Source organism: Trachurus japonicus, chromosome 6, assembly GCF_045865225.1.
Source record: "Trachurus japonicus isolate A0001 chromosome 6, Traja_1.0".
Taxonomy (NCBI): domain Eukaryota; kingdom Metazoa; phylum Chordata; class Actinopteri; order Carangiformes; family Carangidae; genus Trachurus; species Trachurus japonicus.
In genome coordinates this window covers 11,163,832-11,175,950 of record NC_140912.1, presented here as the reverse complement: position 1 = coordinate 11,175,950, position 12,119 = coordinate 11,163,832, and the positions used below count along the sequence as shown (strand labels likewise).

The 12,119-nt window shown below is 43.7% G+C and overlaps 1 protein-coding gene across 2 annotated transcripts in view; it reads right to left on the bottom strand.

The window, feature by feature from the left end:
* Nucleotides 1–12,119, bottom strand: part of LOC146985622 (A disintegrin and metalloproteinase with thrombospondin motifs 20) — a 110,654-nt gene that overhangs the window by 46,165 nt on the left and 52,370 nt on the right. For both annotated transcript variants that reach the window (XM_085778709.1, XM_085778710.1), the window contains exons 12-20: nt 11,354–11,499; nt 10,900–11,081; nt 9,758–9,894; nt 9,046–9,163; nt 4,111–4,206; nt 1,618–1,784; nt 1,364–1,493; nt 335–461; nt 26–236 (exon numbers count right to left, since the gene is read on the bottom strand). In XM_085778709.1, the coding sequence (XP_085634835.1) occupies nt 26–236; nt 335–461; nt 1,364–1,493; nt 1,618–1,784; nt 4,111–4,206; nt 9,046–9,163; nt 9,758–9,894; nt 10,900–11,081; nt 11,354–11,499 (1,314 nt within the window). The remainder of the gene's footprint in view (nt 1–25; nt 237–334; nt 462–1,363; nt 1,494–1,617; nt 1,785–4,110; nt 4,207–9,045; nt 9,164–9,757; nt 9,895–10,899; nt 11,082–11,353; nt 11,500–12,119) is intronic.

Below are 12,119 nucleotides of genomic sequence, written 5' to 3'. Positions count from 1 at the left end.
TTGTGTAAATGTTTCACTGACTGACCTGTGACCAGGCGCTGTACTGCCAGTTCTTCAGCAGACAGTCCCCGCGGCAGGGCTCTCTGGTCTGGGGTTTTGCGACGTCTCCACACATACCGGCCTCCATCCTCTCACTCTGTCTCTTCACCAGGTTGTACTTCATACACTGAACGTCCAGGCTGCGGTAGCCGGGACCACATTTGGCAGAACATTCGCTCTTTCCAGAAACGTGCCACCTGTGTGAGAGGAGATGTTAGAAAAAAAATGTTTGGCTATTTGTTGCTCTGCAGGAATCTCTGTCTCGGTGGGCGTATGCGTGTGTCTCATGGCGCACCTGACTTCACAGTCGGTGTTGCAGGGCTCAGTGACAGCAACAGGACGAGGTAAATGTTCACAGCGTTGGTCGGACACCTCGAGGTGATCGCTCTTACGCACGCACACAGACTTCCGCCTTCGCTCACCTGCAGGGACGCACATGAAGTAAACAGTCAAATCACACAACATCTGGCACACTTCTGCTTTAACTAGACTGATCAGCTTTCTGACATTAACTCCATCTTGGTAGTCTGAAGAGGTCCCGCTGGTTTCAAATGTCTCTTTGCTGGATCCCACTGTGCACTCTGACCCACTGCCAGTCTGACTGGTCTGCCTCTAGAGCGGAGGTTTGAGGGGTTAGTAGGGTTAAGGGCCAGGTCAAGGGGAAGGTGTTGGTCGATGTGGTTGGCTGGGGTCACGCTGGGGTTGCCAGGAGGGGGATTTATGTTAGGTGGGGGTGAGTGAGCAGGGGTGTGTGGGTAAGTGATGCTAGAGTTGTTCACTGAAACAGATTCCATGTTATAGGAGCTTAAGGATGCATCATGCATCATCAAACTTCACTCTCTTTCCAGAATTTTGAGGGAAAACTCTGGTGCTTTATATTAATGGTATATATCCTTAATGTAATAGTGATGTTGCCATATGTTAACTATAAGGGGACATACTATTATCACATATATACATCCTCTGGAAAATGTGAAAATGTAAGTTTTAAAATATATGAAATATCCACAGTAAAATCAACATAATATCTGTACATATATTATTAGTCTGTATATGTAAACATTTAAAAATAGCATACATTATATTGGAAAAGCGGGTAGAAATAAAGACAAGCTTTTATTTAGCAGGGAAAATACTGCAATTTGTGAAATAACGTTACACAGAAAAGTGCATTATGTGCACTTTTGCACGTATCACAACATCACAAAAGCTCACTGATGTCTTGTGTAATAGCAAAGCTTCAGATTCACAGTAGCCTAAGAGAAAATGTTCATATTCTTGTTCACATGTGCAGACAGATTTTGATGCCAGGCTGAGATCGTACCCTGACAGATGCGGCTGCATTCGAGCCAGGAGCCTGAGGGATCCCACACAAACTGCTCCCTGTGTTCCTCTATGGGTATGTTGAAGGAGTAACGGACGTCTGGGTTATAGAGGTTCCCCACACACAAGACCTGTGGAGAAAATGGTGGAAAACAGAAATCAAGTTCAACAAGACTGAAACAGAATAATATTCACTACAAGTAAGGAAGGATTAAAACTGAAAAAGTAAAGAAATGAGCCACTTTCTGTTAATACCTGTAGAACGAGCTCCTCCTCGATGCGGTCAGTGCAGTTGATGCGTTCTACTTTAGTGTCCGAGCCGCTGTACTCAATGACAGTTCCCTTGAAGGTGATTTCCCTTTTGAACATGGCCACCACAAAGTTCCCATTCAGGAGGGAGTTGGACTGGCTGTCAGATAATGCTGGAATAAGAAACAAACAGATAAAAACAACACATAAACCACAAAACACTAAACACATAACTCCAAATGTGAAAGAATTCAGCTCAGGAGAAGGAATGTTTGGCTCGGAAAAACGAGTTTGTCTCTTGTGGAACTGAGGTTTTGGGAATGTTTACGAGATGTGGCATTTATCAGTTCTGGCCACATGTTAAGTAAACAGCCTTCGACCGGCCATCCTATTGTTCTGTGAAGCTGTCGTAGCGGGGAGGGAGTATGCTGAAATTGCATTTATTTGCAGTTAGTCTGCGTGACTCTTCTTAATGACTGACGTTGCAATGCAAACAAAAGTGGCTGCTAATACAAATAAGCACATGAACACACATGCATACAACAACATACACAGGGACTTATAGACTCTCACACTTGGCAAACGAACACACAAACACAAAATAAACACACGCCACCTTTTTTTTTGAGACCGCAAACACTACAGTTCCAAGAAACATGCAGTCAATTACAATCTGGGGGAGCAAAGCAAAACAATGTATTTGATCAAGACTGAGGACGTAGCTTTGTTTATACTTGAGTCTGCACATTGTTGGGTAACAGATGGCATGGAGTTTGACAGTGATCTACTGACTCTGCTTGTCATCATTGATGCTTTCCAGCAAAGGAAAAAAAAAAGCAATGTCTCAGCTGAATATGTGCGTGTATGGAGCCACACACACACATGTTGTGAATTTTAATATGAAAGTCCTACAGCGAAACACTTACACCTGAATGTTTTAACATGAAACATCACAAATCACTCTTCTTAATATTTTGTTTTCTTAGAGATGGGTGACCACCATCAAGTGCCTTAATAAAAAACAGCTTCATTCCAGCCCATAGACTCTTAGAGTCGACTGGAAGAATGAAACACCCTGTTGTATTCTACAGGACCTGGTATTTCTGGAGTTCCCTTGGGAACTATAATTGTGAACTGCTTTTCTTGTGTGACAAAGCACAGGTGTGCTCTGTCTGAGGTCAACATAAGCTCAAGGATTCCCCTCTCTCTCTGAGGGGAGAGACAGAAAACTGGCAGCAGAGCATAAGTGTGCCGAGTCGTTTTCTCCCGTTTGCACCAAAACGTCAGGTGAATAAAATCTTCTCAGATGAGGCTGTGAATATTCTCATTGGTCCAGGTCATAGTTATCTCAAGGAAATTTAAATCGAATGACGCCTCTTGGATGAGAGGTGAAACGTCTTCCTAGACAAATAACCAAGTCCAGTTGCTTTTGAGTTTAATTTCCTTGTGACTTCTTAGATGAGACTTCACAAATTGTTTCCCCATAAAAAAGAAACACAGGACTTGCAGCAGAGACACGCTCTAAAAGGGATAAATAAAGTAAGAGATTGAATAAATATGGTAAATAAAACTAAGCACATAGGGCCTGATTTCTGTATTTCTGAGTTGCAAAATTGAGGAGCCATTATTTCAAAAGTGCGGCCTCTTTATGTTGAGGAGCGCGGCGACGCACTGTGCCGACCCCAGGTGACAACTCTGGCAGGGCGCACACACTCGCTGGCAGAGGGGCCGGCGGCGGCGGTCGGCAGCAGCAGCAGCGGCGGCGGGGGGTCTACCTTTTCGCAGCGGAGCGGCGATGAGGCCGCGCCAGATGTGTTTTCAGACCATTTGACTTAAAACATCTTGAACCTGAAGTGAACCATCTAAAAAACGGGCACCCACCCTTACAACATCGGCAAAACTTTGCTTTCCTGTTTTCTTTTTTGCTCTCTCCCACTGTGTGTGTGTCGCTCTCACATGCAAGCATACGCACAGACATAACCACACACACACACATAGAGAGAGACACACACTGAGCCCGGTGGGTCCATCTAACCCTATACCCCTATATCTACTTTCATGCGGCCTGGGCTCCACATGCCTCTAATTAGCACCTATCGCAGCCTCATTTATCTTTCTCCGGGGCTGACACTCCATTTGCTTTCCCAACCAACCTTATGAGCAGATGGACCAACGCCCTGACACATTTCCTCCATAATACACTCAGTACAAATGACAGTTTCCTTTTCCTTCAAGAAAATGGTTTGACAACAGTTTAGCCCAGCCCTCCTTGACTAAAAGCCTGCCTCTCCAGCTGCGGGTCACCAAGTCTGGGTGGTTTATGGTCATGTTAGGGGATAATGGCATTGACCTAGTAGATGAGAAGTGAAGGGCTGTAATAAATACATCTTATTAGGTTGGACTGCTTCCATTATGGATTGATTTCCCCGAGTAAAAAAAAACTGCAACTTGATACAGTACAGCGTTGCTTGAACCCACAACTCTGTACAACGCACTCACCGAGGTAGTTGTCGTCTTCTGGCTTTCCAGAGTAACTGACTTGTTTGATATCGATGTTGGTGGCTCCCGCTGGGATCCGCACCACTGTGTTGTAACCTGCAGAGGACGGAAGGGACGGACAAAAACAAAAAAAGAGAATGAGAAGATAGCGCATGGAAAGTCACACAGTTTTTCCAGAAGGTCTCAGAGGGGAACACGGTAGCCACAATAACAGCAGAGAGAAGTCCCACCTTGATTTTCATAATAGTTTCACTATGCTGAACCGAAAACCCCAGTCAGGGAAGTCCGGTTCCAGCCACTGGGGATTTAAATGTCACACTTGGAAAAATACAAAAAAAAAGGTCTAGTCCTCTCAAATAACCTGCAGGAGGCCTTGTTTTAGTCTCAGAGGCCCGACCGTGAAATGATATGTAATTATTCCCTGGACTTACCTTTGGCCTGTAATTACCACACTGGGCCTGTTGTCCCATGATAAACTAACACAGAAAATGAGTGAGCATGAGAGAGAGGGAGAGAGGGCACATCAGAGGTGACAACAAAATCATAGGGATGAAAATGAAATAAGCAAGACATGAATATAATGAAGGCGGAGGAGATAAGACTAGAATTACTAGATTTCATACTACTTTTTTCTTTTGAATAAACTGAAATAATTCATGGCAGCAAATATCAAAAACTGTGATATTAAATGTTTGCTTTGATTTGTCCTGTTCTTAATCATTCATCCAGGTTTGGTTTTGGGCTGCTTGTGTTTGCTTTCTTTTATTTATTTATTAAAGTATAGAGCTACTTTCTCAAAACTGAGGCTACTGTTAAAAAAAGTTGTCTTGGTATTGTTTTGAAACCCAGTTATCATGTCAGTATTAGTATCTATCTACAAATTCCAAACAATAGAGATGAAAGGGAAGCAGCATAGATAATTAATGTAACATTGGACAATTGGAAAAAGGAGAGAACAGATTAGACAAAACCCAAAGACACTGTAATCAGCAGAGTGGTAACTTCTTTTACCAAAAGTGAGAGGTGGAAACGTTTCATCATGATGAAAAGCTGTTTGGTGTTTTATGCATCAGGTCAATCAAACTCTGAAAATTCAAAACTGACAGTGTGCTGTGTGATAAAGGCTGATGGACATGTAGAGTAAGAAACTATTATGTTTTTTCATCATCAGATGATTTGAACCTACAGCCATTTCCTCTGCTGTCACCCAGCCTTCAAACCACTTGGTGTCGCTTTCAAAATAAAAGCTGAATGGAATGAGAGGAAAGGTGAGAGCCGGTGTTATATGATGGTTAGCCTGACACCTTGAGCCACTCGGGGGCAGCACTTGGTTTACATATCTTCCTCTCATCAGCCACTGTTTTTTTTTTTTTTTTTCCCCACATACACACACAAATAAGCACATGCATCCAGCGGGATGTCATAACAAGCCGTGTCAGCCTTGACAGAAAAACGTTTTCATTTTGAGGCCAATTTGCACACAAAGCTATTTTTCATTCATAAACATCTCTCTGAAACAAAATCAAGAATTCCTTCACAATAAAATCAGAACCTTTACACAGCTTCTCTGTTTCTAGTTTCCCTGTCACTGGTTTCCTTGCTTCATGTCAAATTCCCTCTCTAACCACTGGGGACAGGATAAGCTGATAAAAATACAGGGGGCAGGAGAACTTTAGAAACCAGCAGCACGGTCCCCCTCTGAGGAAACATGGGATCCACAACCCACAACAGGCCTCTCAGATCCTCCAGCTTAGCTACTGACCATACACGCAATCCTCCGCCACCACACTCTGACCCAGAAATGAACAGTAAACACAGCACACCACCATAGGGAAACACACACACAGCCATGCTACACTCAGGGAATGCTGGGGTTAACCTCAAACATGATTCTCTCTGCCACTAGGAAGAAAGAAGATGATGCAGTATTAATAGCCTGCAGAGGAAAATTAGAAGGCGTCACAAGCTCACTGTGGTGACAGAGGATACAGGCCCAGTTGATGGCAAACATTTGCTTGTTCCGCAGTTACAGTGATGGTTTTATTTTACCAATCTGAGACGGGACACATTCAATCGTCACGCAAGGCTTTAGCTGCAGAGAAACACAAGTCCACCTACGTCTCAGTTACAGTGTACAGGCATTCATGTCTTGTGCAGCTGTTTATGAGAAGTTAACAGGCTGCCTTTATCCAGAGCTGCAGACATGAGTGTTGAAGCTTGGACTCAACTGTGTCAAATCAGACTCAAGTGAAAAAGTGAAGTTTAATTTAGATTATTTGATTTTTCCGTCCAATTAGTTGATGCCACTTGATTGGCATGATGGTGGTGGACACCAGACCTGTTGTCTTTCATGAGTTGCACAGGCAAAACCCACCATCTACTGTAGGCTGCCACACATTTGTTGGTGTCTGTTGGGTCAGACCATTATTGAGTTAAAGTGAAATTCCGGCGTAAGTGTAAACCATGGTCAAACACACCATAACACAGAGTTAGACCCCCCCTCGAGAGATCAATTTGCCCGACCGCTACATTCACGAGATCCACCAACTTCAGCAAATACCGCATTATCGCCACACACGGCGCTGTCCGGATCCACTGTCTGACCGCAACCAAAACGCCACCATTTGCCCAAAATAATGCTCAGAACTGCACCAAATGTCATCAATAGTACACAGTACTAGTAGTACGAGTTGTCAAACATCTGCTAGCTTTGCCTGTTTTCTTTAGCAAGGAGATGCAACTCAACTCACCTACTTCTCCTCCGGGAGCCGCTCGTTGGTGAGGAAGCCCTGACGAGTCGATCACCGAGTGCACCGGAGTTCCGCAGCTCAATCAACAATTACCTCATGGAAATACAATCAGAGTTTTTTTTTTTTTTATCTTGCATATCACTTTATAACTATTATTATCGAGTGCTGGCCACGATATAGGCGCAAATGAGCATTTTTAAGAGCTGCGGAACTCCGGTGCACTCGGTGATCGACTCGTCAGGGCTTCCTCACCAACGAGCGGCTCCCGGAGGAGAAGTAGGTGAGTTGAGTTGCATCTCCTTGCTAAAGAAAACAGGCAAAGCTAGCAGATGTTTGACAACTCGTACTACGTGCTGGGACCCTGTGTGTACTATTGATGACATTTGGTGCAGTTCTGAGCATTATTTTGGGCAAATGGTGGCGTTTTGGTTGCGGTCAGACAGTGGATCCGGACAGCGCCGTGTGTGGCGATAATGCGGTATTTGCTGAAGTTGGTGGATCTCGTGAATGTAGCGGTCGGGCAAATTGATCTCTCGAGGGGGGGGGGTCTAACTCGGTGTTACGGTGTGTTTGACCATGGTTTACACTTACGCCGGAATTTCACTTTAAGAGTTAGTCTGAAGTGGACATTGATTTATGGTTTAACAGCTTTCACTTAATTGAGACTAATTGAGAAAAATATCCAAGACATATGCGCTGAAAGGACTTGCTTTCAATTGTGTAGAAAAAAAAACATGAACATGTTTTAAAGGAGACATATGATGTAACCTTTCCACAAATTAAAACAGTTCTCAGGTGTCTTAAAGACATGTCTTTGACATGCTTTGGTCAAAATACCTCAAGCACCAAACATCACAGCTCTTTTCATCCTCTCAAAGCAGACCTGTTCATAACGTCTGGTTTCAGTGCCTGTCCCTTTAAATGCAAATGAACCATTACTTGCCCCGCCCCTTCTACTGGTACAGTACCAGGTAGGGGTGGGGAAATGCAAATATACAAATTTGAAACCTTGTTACATCACTGGAAGACCACATGGATTTCAACCTAGGACGCCTGAAAATTACAGATTTTTTTGTCAATTCTCACATTTTGGGGGCCAGAAGGCAAGACAAACACCCAAATATATGCTAAAGAGCCTTCCAAAAGTGATATTTCCATAATATGTCCCTTTTAACACCTTGAACAACATTAAATGGTGCATCATGTCTCTGGTCAACATTAAGAAACTTCACTTGCAATTTGCTTTCTCCACAAGACAAAGAAACAGATCTTTTATTTCCTCAGAATGCAGTTTGACTGGTGTGATGAAAAGGAAAGAAATGTCAAGACAAAGACAAAGAAAAAAAAGGAATTAGACTTGGATAGATACTAAGAAATAGAGAAACAACAAACAAAAAAAGGACAAAAGGGTGAAATACAGAGAGACAGAGAGACAGGCCCAGACCCAGGAGCAGAGGGATATCCTGCCTGGGCTGCACTCCCACTTGTGTTCTCTTTCTTAAGGTTAAGCCAGATTTTCAGGGCTGAGGTCGGTGTCTGGTTTGGTTCAATACAGTCCTCAAACCCTGTACCCTTCAACAGCCAACAGACTGGAAAAAAGAAAGCAGATGGATAGAGACACCAAAGCTCAGCGCCAAACTAATGCGGAGTAAACATGACAGAGGCCACACCCAGAGCTTTTATGCTAATGTTTCTGCTGCTTTGCTGCCCAGATTTTAAAAAGGGGGTTGGATGCAATCAGCAGTTGGCAAGAACCGGAGCGGCGCATTAAGAAGGACAGTTCAAAGGGATGATGTCAGGTTTGTGTTTGCTATCGAAAAAGACCTGACGGAGGGAGATCGCTGTGTTAAATCAGTTTCTAAAGCTTTTGAGGAATTTGGTGATCTGCATTTTTCCAAATGTGGCAGAGGCATGTATTATTGGCTGAAAAAAATCAGGCTTAATATGTTTAAACATGAGCAGGCATGACATCAGTGACTAATATGAGCAGAGAGCATGTCAGCGTTGCAGCCACATGAAGCTGAAGTCTTTCTTAGTCCCTCTATGTCTAGTTGCGTATCAGATACGCCATACGTCATCTGCAGGGGCTGCAGTGCTGACACGCAGTATGTTTAATAGCGACACCTTTTATGTAAACGTTGGGCTATTAGCGTACCGTGCGTGTAACCTGAGCGGCGGGACTTACCGTACTGCGCGTCGTTGAAGGTCCCCGCCAGGGTTTTACACGACGAGTTGTCCCCACCACACACTCCGCACTTGTCATTCCTGGCCTTCGAGTTGAGGACGTGGTCGCAGCCTGCTTGCTGAAGAGGCACAGATAGAGGAGAAGGTTGAAAACGTGAGATTTGGTTGAATGTTTTGAAGTGTAGATGTTGTTAGGAAAATGTAATCTGGTCACAAAGGAATAAATGCAGGTGTATCTAAACATGAGGTGTAAACATTTCACTGAAACTGTAATCATCATCCTTTCCAATGAAGAAAACTGAGACGGATCAGATTGCCATGTTTATATTTCTGTCAGCATCATTTTTATTTCTCATCAGTCAATATGTAGCTTTGACACAGATGAACACATTTGCCTGCATGCAAAGACAGAGTGACAATGAGCTGAGGTTGCTGTAAATGTTGAAGCCTGGGTTTTGGGTTTGCCTGTGTGAGTTCATTAAAAAAAGAAGAGACAGAAAAACTAAATAAAAAATAAAAAAGCAACAAATCTGAATTACAATTAAACTATTTCAGTTTTTATAAGATTTGTTGTAATATATATCTTAAGTGTTTTGAAGCTCTGATCAGATGTACTGTAATGCAAATAAGTGCTTTTCTTAATTTCAAGAATAAAATTCTTGTTTCGACAAAAAGAAAAAAGAAAAAAAAAGAAGAGAGACAGACAGATATACCCTGCAGAGGCCTTGGACGCAGATGTCATAAGTGTCTGGCCCACATGGAGTGCCGTCGATTACGCGGTCCTTCAGCTGATAATATGCCATAGTCCCGGCAACCCGGCAGAAGAGTTTACAGCGATCCTTCATTAGGACTGTATGGAGAGAGAGAGAACCCATTTACATTACATCTCATTGCCAAAACCGTCTGTGAGTTTCTTGGAAATAATGTCTTGACATTGCATTGGCTCCAGGGTTTTGGCCTGCTCGCTTTGTACAACATCAATTAAATGAATGAATCACTTGCAGTAACTTAGACATGGTGGTCTAAGCCAGATGGTAATCTCGTGTGGCTGGTCGAGCCAATCGCAGCAAAGGAATGAGATACGGCTGCAAGAGGGACAGCTGCCAGGAGGTTCGTATGGAGGGGCTGCGTGCTGCTTTCATGTTGCTGTTGTTTAATGTCAACTAAAGGTTTACCCACAGGGCACTGCATCATGTATTAGCATCAGGTATTGCATCCAAATAATGACAAAGAGAAGAAACACAGGTGTGCTCTACCTCACACATTCACCCATTCACCAACAGCAATTGTCCATGTATGTATGAGTAAGTGAGTATGTATTGTATGAGATAATAACGGAACGTTATGAGACGGAGTTGTTTTTGAGGTAAATTCATACAAAACCGCTCAAAAACAACTCCGTCTCATAACGTTCCGTTATTATCTCATAGTGTGGTGAATGTGCAGGTCACAACTGGTCCACCAGAGCGTTTTGGAGTTGTTGGATTGTGTATTTGATGAGTTTGATGAGGGAAACCAAGAAATCCCATTAGTCTCCGTAGCGTAGCTCTGAGCAGCTCACGGCTTTGGGATTATGGCAATGGGCCAATTTGCCAAAATGTTGAACTATCCCTTTAAAGTCAACATACCTGCTGCTACATACATTACAGACTCACTGCATGAGAGGGTTACACAGGTCTAAATGCTGATAATCATTAGTATGATGAACAACTGGTTGCAGCCTTTACATCCAGTGCAGCAGTCATACTGCATCACTGGCCGACACTGGACTGTGTAGTTGGATGTAAATAGTATCCTTCTTTGTTGGTGCAGGACAACTAAGTGGCATGTTTTGGGATGACGTTGGTGTACTCACTGCCACTGTACTTGGGCACCCAGCGGACGGTTGGAGGTAGACCGTTGATGTTGAAGTGCTTGCCGTCGAAGTGAGAGCACTGCTCTTCGCGGAAATCTTTGCGCCCTCGCGGACACGGCTCAGTGTTGCAGGAGCGAAACTTCATCCTCCGGCCCACGCAGAACTTACCGCCGTTCCTCGGCCTGGTGAAAGAGAAGACGGATCACAGAGGCACAGCGCTCAATTCTCAATTTAAAGACCGCGCTTGCTCTTGTTTGACTGGTGCTTTGTGACTTCAAACAGGCAACGTTGACATTGAAATTCACACTGAAAACATGTTTTCTTTGGGACTCACTGAATCTGACACAGGTTTGTTCACAATTCTCTTGCTACTGTTCTTACCAGTCCAGAGTCTTACACAAATTTACACTCTGTAATCACTTTATTTGTCTTGAACTGTCTGACTCCTCCTTACTCAGGCTTGTTGCAGTCTCTGATGGTGCTCCTGGTTCCTCCACCGCAGGACCTGGAGCAAGCACTGTAGGGCCCCCAGGGACCCCACTCTCCATGAACTGGCTGCAGGTCCAACTCCTTGTTTACACACATTCCATGTCTGCAATACTGCATGCGAACACACACACACAAACACACAAACAGACACAGGGATCCCGTTAGAATCGATGACTACTGCGGCTCCTTCTCAACACAGACGTGACCTGAGCACACACAGCTGGGAGTGGTGTTCTTCTTTGCCTTCTTAATCCTCTGTTTGGATCTACGGCTACATTTGAAAAGAAATCCTAATTCGGCTTTTGTTTATACCCTCAGGGAATGTGTCCAACTCCTCCAGCTGTCAAAAGAGAAATGGAAGCGCGAGGGAGAGACGTGGATACAGAAAGAGGATGACAAGAAAAGACATGTGTCAATGGGAGAAACCTAAAACTGCTATCTACAGTGTGTGCCTCCATTATTTGCACTTTCAAATGCTTTGTGTTTTGGAAAGATCTGACTTAATAGTTGAGTTTTAGGGCTTTTCAAACTGATTCCAAACTGAAACCAATCCAGTGATGAGGAGAAGAAAGGATCCATCAATACAATATGGAAATCTACAGTGCGTTGCAAAAATAATCTAATGAAAACAATGGCAGTTTGAGACTCACAGAAGCAGTCAAGTGTATCACTACTTGGCGAAACATTACCATTCCATGAACTCCCTTTGTTTCCTCAGTCTTAGAGTTTTT